The sequence below is a fragment of the Acyrthosiphon pisum genome, chromosome X (assembly GCF_005508785.2).
Source record: "Acyrthosiphon pisum isolate AL4f chromosome X, pea_aphid_22Mar2018_4r6ur, whole genome shotgun sequence".
NCBI lineage: Eukaryota > Metazoa > Arthropoda > Insecta > Hemiptera > Aphididae > Acyrthosiphon > Acyrthosiphon pisum.
The window spans coordinates 48,892,748-48,902,091 of record NC_042493.1 but is presented as its reverse complement, the minus strand read 5'-3'; the positions used below and the strand labels follow the sequence as shown (position 1 = coordinate 48,902,091).

General features: G+C 29.6%; 1 protein-coding gene across 1 annotated transcript; it reads right to left on the bottom strand.

The window, feature by feature from the left end:
- Positions 1-5,737: 5,737 nt before the first annotated feature.
- LOC103308752 lies at positions 5,738-6,328 on the bottom strand. Its single transcript, XM_008182739.1, has one exon. The coding sequence runs from the start codon at positions 6,326-6,328 to the stop codon at positions 5,738-5,740; it is 591 nt and encodes a 196-aa protein (XP_008180961.1).
- Between the last annotated feature and the right edge of the window lie 3,016 nt (positions 6,329-9,344).

Here is a 9,344-nt window from a genome sequence, read left to right as displayed (position 1 = left end):
TTCGTTTATGTTTTTTTCATTTTTTTTCCGTTATAGCGTTATAAATTATAACGTTATAATAACGTTTTGAAGCCCTGCTTTGTGTACACGAAGACCAATTTTGGAAACCATCTTTGACCCATGATTTGTTTGGTTTTTCTTTACCACGTCCAGGGAATAATATACAATGAATACAGTACATTCGGGTCTTAAATTTGGAATATGTCAACCAATCTCCTTAACTGTTGACCCATCTGCCAATATTACATAGTATAAACTTTTCAGAAACCTATGGTCATTGATTTGGGGATAATTCCCACCAGGTAGTTCAATAGGTTCAGGCTGACAAGGTCACAGTTCTAATATTTTAGAAGTAATTGCAAATGTTAAATTAGTTATGTTACAAATTTGAGCTGGATCATTATCAAACAAATTATTTAAATTGCCATTTTCTAAAAAAATATTTATATAGATAAAATAAATATTAACAGTGCCTAATAGGCGGAAAAGATTAATTACCTGGCTCTAAGCTTGGATCTACAAAACTTATGTCTGTTATGCTAACAGTTGGCACATCAAAATTTATCTCAGATTTTAAAACTGAAAATATTATAATTTATTAAGTTTACTATGAAAATAAATACATTTAACAGTAATAAAGCTTTGAAAAACTAATCAAAATATAATCTATTCAGAATAATACAATCAATACATTTTGAATATATTATTTATTTTATTTTAGTTTAAAATTAATAATTTACCATTTTCTTCTTTAACATTGTCATCCGTAACTGACGCAGACATTTCAACAGTTTCAGTATCTATCAGCAAGGATTATTTAAATTATTTTAAAAAAATTATAGTTTAAAATTAATAATTTACCATTTTCTTCTTTATCATTGTCATGCGTAACTGATGCAGACATTTCAACAGTTTCACTATTTTCAGTATTTATCAACAAAAATATTTATCAAAATAAATATATATATTTTAATTTTTAAATAAATTATTTACCATTTTCTTCATTTAAATCTATCACAGGCATTTTAACATAATCTTCAATTTCAACATCTATTAAATAACATAATAATTTTACCATTTTGGTGTAGTCTAACTACTAAATACTAATACGAGTAGGTACCTACCTAGACAAATTTTAAAAACTGTAATTACTAACTAAATAATTACATTATTTACTAATTAACTGTAACAATACATTTTATAGAAAACTAATTCTTTTAGAAATAGGATATTTCACAAAATTCTAAGCGTTTTTAAATATTTAAACTTTTATAATATACTAAATAAATACAAAATAATAATGTAGGTACATAATGTTTAAATTTAATCTTATGATTATCATACCAACACTATTTTATATTTTAAATAAATCCAACGTAAAATGTGTAATAAATAATTATATCATTGTATCAAAATGCACTATTTTTTTTATTGGTATATATAAAAAAAATAATATAATGAACACTTTTCCTAATGTTCAACACTTTTTTATACTCTTACTCAGCCCAAATTACTCATTAAAGTACTAAAGTAGATCACATAGGTAAATAGGTTCTATAAAACTTTACCTATAACTTTGTCAAAAATAATTCTATACTTTTTAAAATGTATTAACATAGTAAAATGTTAATTATGACTGTTTCAACATGGCAATAGTTGTCTATAAGTTGCTGATAAGGTACTTAAACCTAAAAGAGTGCAAATATGCAAACTCAACTAAATTCAAATACATTTATATATTTATAAAATTTAATAAATGTATAATGCGAAAAAATCCTTCACCAAGTAATAATATAGATATAAATATATAATACATTAATACATGAGAAAACTTACTTTTAGAATTATTGTCGGAAACTTTAATACGATCCAAAGTTGTAAAGCATAGTTTTTTTTGACATGCCATCAGTGGCATTTGTGTACTTCCAATTTTATTTTATATACCTTGTATTGCTGCCTTTTTTATATTTTTATATTTTTTTTTGATACTTAGACTGATTATTAATATATAATTCAATAATTTTATTGTTATCCTTAATTGAAGGATTCGTCAATAATAAAATTAATATTTGATACTTATCTTCTTTCAAGTTTAAGGGTAATATCTCTTTTTCCAATAAAAGGTTTTGTAAACCACATGCATAATTTAAATAATTTTGAACATTTATATTAGAGTGGCCAAAACTATTCAAAATCATGGTTAATATATGAACACTTAACACAATAGGATCAACCTTTGGAAAACACATTTGAGAAAATAATCATTTCCCGAAAAGGATCGTGGACACAACTTTCCTTAGGGTTTCCTTAAAGGATAGATGAAAAAATAAAAAATAATTTTAAAAAAACACTTAATTTCAGGACTTGAAACCGGTTTTGATACTGGTTTCAGATACCGGTATAAACCGTTAAAAAACTGAAACCGAAATCTTCTATACCATTACTTATTGAAACAGAAATCAAAATCTGAAAAATCCTAATACCGATATTGAAAAATTGAAACTGAAACCGAAATATTTTCAATCGGTTTCAAGCCCTGCTTAATTCATTACTCCATTTATCATTACATCTTTGAAATATATTTTCCTCTTGCCTACGATTTTCGGACGAAATATTTTTTACATGTCCTGGATATTACATAACTATTGGACCTTTCTTCATACGTAGTATAAATATAATCCATGGCCTTTCTGGGTTGCTCTAATTTATAATATAAAAAATTAATGTCATTTTATAATATTGTAAGATAATTACTCACCAAAGAAATAAGACAATTTTTAGACTGTTTGATAATACGACGACCATTTTTGGCTAATTTAAGTTGCATCAAAGTACGTTTTTTGAACATCTTAAAAAAAATAAGGTTGGATAGAAAAACTTAAATGAATAAATCGTACAGAAAAAAAGGTATAAATGGCAACTGTCAAGACCATGAACAGAACATGTACTGAATATTTCAAATAGGTAGGTATCAAGTACTAACAACGTGTAGTGGGGATACAGAGTTAAATACTGGCAAAAATAAAAAAAGATGTATAAATCTAAACAAATCTAATACACTGTTTGACACACTCACAAGTCGTGATCGTCTAATTAATATACCTAATTTTTTACTATAATATTTAGTTTATATGGATGGTTCGCTGGTTAATATAACATATTATTTTCCGTTTTCAAATACTATTACTATAAATTATAGGCGTGTCCAGACATTATTCGCAGGTCGTGCACAGCAGTGGCATATTCAGGGGGAGTAGGTTTCTAATAAAAAATTACATTTCGGTTTAAGGATATGACCCCCAAATTTCTTAATAAGCTTTATCATTATTATCTAATAATGATTAAATCAGTTTTACTTTTTTTATTAGGAATAAAAAAACAATATTCCTTTTATTAGATAAATAAAATAACTAGGCAATATAAAATTGTATTTTAAAATATAATTAATTTGTAATACTTTTTTACAAATATTTTTATAATCACAAATGGTCTTAATATATATTATAATTCTAAACGTCGTTTTGTTGGTATCATCACCTTAAGAGGACGTGTCACGAAAAATTTACGCGTGCAACGACCGAGAGGATGCGCTGTTAAGTGTTTTGACGATCCGCAAGCGCGCGCCGTTTAAGTCACGCCTACTATTCGCAATTCGCAACCGGCCGACGACGGCGACGAGTGCTTGTTCGGGAGCGCCGTTTATTTGTCTATGAACCTTCGTCCGGTACGGTTCGTATCATTTTAAAATTCATTATACACAAATACCGCCGTAATATTTTCAATACCCTCGCGTACCTATGAACTACCGATTATAAATTAAGATACTGCTTACCTAAATTTATGTCCCAATATAAATCGTAGAAACTATATTATAACAAAACTTGAATTGTAGTTATTGAATCATTACTTATTTAAATATAATACTTATAAGCAAAATCTAATAAATGGTAAATAAAATAAATACAGTGAAATTAAATTAATATTAATTTTCCGAGCTTTATCTTTTACGTTTAACTGTTAATGTTATATTAAAATATGATAATACGTAATTACAAATATTTTTTTTAATTAATAATATGTTGGTAGTTGGTAGTAGGCAGTGGCGGCGGGATATAGGATTATTTGAAGCAATTGCTTCATGTCTGAAATGGGTGGGTGGGTGGTCGGGTCCAGGTGGGTGTATAATTTTATTTTAAGATCTCTACATAAATATCATGACAAGTATTATTATGAATATAATATATTATATAACCTTATATGCTATCAAGTGACTGTGCCGTGTGCTGTCGTAGTTATATTAGTCCTGTTTTATCCAATCTAACAACAGTTATATTAATAAGAATTAAGAATACAAACTCAACACTATAAAATATATCATACATATTATTTTATAATAAAATTATAAACATTCAGTAATATAGTATTAGGCTTCGCATATTTTCTTTTTTATATAAAACCACGGAAAACCCAATATGCGACAGTCGATTGTGCCTGCGACCCGCCGATACACACCGTCACTCCATTACTATAACAAAAATATTATGGTCGATCATTATCGGATATAACACACTAACATACAGCTTATAATTTTCTATTATTATAACTTGTAAAGTGTTTAGTACTATAGCAAATTGGATTAATGGATAATCATAATTCATAACGTTTTGTTCTGTACCTACTGGTTTTCTTGACCCAGAGCTTTTTTAAATGTTATTCACCTGTGGTTTTGTGTAGTTAATAAGTAATTAACTTATTTCATATATTTCATATATTTCATATATTTCTTCCATTTTATAAAATTCTTACACAACAACAAATTATTAACTGATTGAGTTCAATTTTTTTTTTAAATATGAATCCTATATTATGCGAGTATTGTAAACGTGAACGTGTAAAACAAAATGACACCAACTGGAATCGACATACTGAATCTTGTAAAAAAAAAAAACACATAAAAGACAGAAAGGAAACTTGGACAGATTTTTTAATAAAAAAGTAAAGAGTTGTATTGGTATGTATACAAAAACAATTATAAAGTTTCTAAAATGTTTAGTATACTTTATTTTAATTATTATGATTTTTTTAACTATTTAAGTTGATCAACAATGTAATACTTCAGACGCTTCATCTTCTACTTCGATTAATGATAGACCCGGTATGTTTTTATATTATTTCCAAAATTTAAAATTATATAATTAATTAGAAATAGTTTTTAGGAACAAATCTAGTTTAGCACCCCCTCGAAATGTTGAGTTTTTTTTTTTGGAACCTATGTATTTTGACGAGTTTAGAACGATGGTGTAAAAATAAATTTTCGGAAATGATTAGTTTTGAAGTTATAGACTTGCGAAGTTCACGATTTTCGATGTTATACTCATGCGCGCAACGCTCTATTTTAATGCTTTTATAACAAACTTTATTTTGTCTATTTTCAGCTAAATATATGTTTTCCACAGGACTGAACAGTGAACACCGTGAATCGGTGCCAATATTGATATATTAAATATTATAGCTACAATTGATTCAAAAAAAAAAATAATAATATTTAATTTATTTTGTTATTTTATTTTCTTTTACGAAGATTATTGTTATCAATTATCATACTAATTTAAAGAAAAACAAGTTCTGTTATTACTAAAAATACGTAAAACATTTAATTTGTGTTTAAAATGAATTTCTCACATGAAAACAAGAAAATTATGTAATTAGTAAATGAACAAAATTAATTATAAGTAAGTTAGTTAATAGCAAATTTCCATCGCCAAGGCACAGATCCTCGTGGGGTAAGAAAATAATTTGCTAAATAATTTCTAAGTACGGCTGGAGAAGAGGTTTCGTTTATTGTCATATTTTGTGCAGTAGTTCTTACATCGATGTGGTCATTGGGTTCACAGTCCTGGGAATAGGTAGATACGTATGGAAGTCCCTCTAGTTTTCGTACATAGTTATGGAGAACGCATGTGGCTTTGATGACGAAGTTCACATTTTCGGACTCTCTAATGCGAATTGGACCATTTAAAACAGCAAACTTTTCACAGATCATCCCAATAGTACATTCAATGGTTTTCCTTGCTCTGCTAATTCTGTAGTTATATATTCTTTTTACATTATCCAAAACTCTTTGAGGGTAAGGTCTCATTATATATCTTGACAACGGAAATGCTTCATCGGCAACAAAGTAATATGGAAATGAGCTGTAGTTTTCATCATAAGTCAATGGTGAGGGGGTAGGAATATCAAGTTCACCACGATGTATCCAATATTTTATTGCTGGGGCCCTGAATATACCTCCATCACTATTTCTTCCGGCATAACCCGTTTCAATCATTATGAATAAACCGTCAGCATCACAGCAAGCCAATAACACTGTCGATTAATATGATTTGTAGTTAAAATTGGAAGAACCACTCTATTCGCAAACTTCTCAATTCTGACGTGTTTGCCATCGATTGCTCCTATGCAGTTTGGAAGATTCCAGAGAGTCTCAAAACGTTGTGCTATTGCTGTCCACTGCTCTCTATTCGGTACCTGCATGTATTTGTCCTTCAACACTTCCCAAATCAATTTTGATGTGTCCGATACAATCTCACCGACTGTGGACTCCCCTCTAGCGAAATAAACTGCAAGTGATGCAAATGTTCCACCAGTACCTAAGTATCTGTAACATAGAGTTAAAAATACATTGGGCGGTTTAAGACAATTTCTATAGTAAATATTATAATATCAGAGCTTCTATTAAAATTTCTAATGTAAGTTTTGAAAATAAAACTTTTATGAATTTCTAACTGAAAAATAATTTACAATATTTCAAAAATGTTCATGGCTTTTTTTCAATTTACACTTAATAATTTTATTGGGTTTTTAAAAATATTTAAAAAGAATTTCAAACCCTGTATAATTCTATAATAATTTTTGTTTGTGACAGCGGCGGAATGCAAAGAAAGGTGGAAGAATATTCGAGTGGTTTTTGTGCGAAACATGAAACCTGCCCCAAGTGGCGCAGGAGCGAAAACAAAGAGGACATATTATTTAATGGAATCTATGCAATTCACATTACCATATATAAAGGCATTAGGTGCACCTTCAAGAAATCTACCAAACCACCAGAACAAAAAGAAGATAAGGAATCTGAAGAAAATGATTCGACCGCCAACGAAGAAAACGTTTTAGAACCGCATTGTTCATTTCAACAACCGCCAACCCCATCTCTACCGTCACCATCACCTACACCACTACACACAACTGAAATGTCTCAAAGCAAGAAGAACACTACTCACAGTCAACCTGAGTCTTTTCCATCAAATCTGTCAAACCGAAAACGTGGCTTTAAGAACCCAGTTGATAAAGCATTCCTCGAATACTTCGAAACCAAAAAAGCCAGAGCGCTAAATTCAGATGATCATATGAAGCCGGATCCAAAAACAGAAGGTTTTTACTTAGCATGCTACCAGATCTTCTCAAAATGTCAGACGAAGGAGTACGACTTTTCAAGCGAAGAGCCCTGCAGTCTGTTGATGACATTTTATCACACAGTTTCGAGTACACACCATCAAAAACATTTTCAGCCTCATCTACACCTTCGACACACTCTGAAATGATGTATATACCTCGGGATGCAAATGTGAATAATACTCCGCAATTAAACACACTAGGAAACTCAACCAGTCAAAGCACAGCAATGTTTTATGAAGCAGTAAATGACCAAGAGGAATACAATACACAATTATTTAATCAATAACATGTCTGAAAGTTAATCGTAGTTTTTACATTTATTTTATTTTTAAATTATTATTAAAAAGTGTTTAATAATTAAAAAGGTTATATTTTATAATTTTTTATAATTTGAATATAATTAATTTTTTTTATTGAGTATGTGAACAGAAATTTCTTACCTGAGAGTAATTAATATCCGCTCCTCAGCATTTACACACTCTCTCTCATTCGTATTTTTTTTGTGAATGGCAGGAGAAATCAGTTTTACTAAATGTAAATAACTATCTTTAGACATGCGATAAAAGCATAAAAATTTTGCATCAGAAAGATTCAATTTTCGCGTGGCAATAATAGTCGATGGTGAAAATTTCTTTCAATGTTTGGATGAACCCAAAATCTTCTTCGTTTTCTATTTCTTCATCACTGGAATCATCCATGGTGTTAAAAAATGATGATACAGGTCCTCCTTCGATAACCAAACAGTATAAACTAGTGATTTCGATCACTTTTCAATATGATCGTGTGCGGATCCGAGTAACTAATGCGTTAGTAATCGATAAGTAATTTAAATCACAAACCCGTTTAGTTTCTAATGGATAGCTCCGTGTGTAGACGGCCTAACTCAATATGATTTACTTCTATTAGGTCATTAATTAGCTTTACTTTTTTTTTTGGAATAAATAATTCTGAAATTGTTTTTCCTTTCTTGTATTTTTGATCACCAGCTCTTGAAGGTTTCCCCCATTGTTTCTCAAAATCTGTTTTAGACTTAGCATCTTCTTGATTAATATAGTGTACCAATGCAGCAATATGTTTACACTTCTGATATATCTGATCGAACTGCTGCTACTATTGCTAGTGCAATACTACAAGATGTTGGAATAATTAAAACTGATGATAAACAACATGTGATTGACAGAATTAAAATAAGGAGAGAGAGACATAAGAAACGCCAAGATTTAAAAATACAAACTGATAGGCAACCGAAAAGTCTATATTTTGACGGACGTAAAGACCACACTTTTATAAATCAAAAAACAGATGACAAATATTATCGTAATAAAATAACAGAAGAACACATTACACTCATAAGAGAGCCAGGGTCTCGGTTTATGGGACATTGTACTCCTGTAAATGGAACTGCTATAAGTATTAAAAACAGTATTATAAGCTATTTAAAAACAAACGACATATGTACTTCAAAATTGTTGGTGATTGGTTGTGATGGGACCGTCGTAAATACTGGTAGTAAAGGGGGTGTTATTAGGATAATAGAGGAACAGCTTAATAAACCACTACAATGGGTAATTTGTCAGTTACACGCTAACGAACTACCTTTGCGTCATTTATTCCAACATCTAGATGAAAAAACTTCAGGACCGCGTGGATTTTCTGGAGCACTGGGAAAACAACTAGAGAATTGTCATAAGTTACCAGTTAAAAAATTTAAACCTATTAAAGGTAATATGCCGTTTTTAGAAACCGCAATTGATTTAAGTACTGAACAAAAATATTTATTCAACATTTGTGTAAGCATAATAAATGGTGAATGTTCCATAGATTTAGCAGGTAAACAAGCACATTCAAGGTGGCTGACTACTGCAAATAGAATTTTGCGGTTATACATTAGC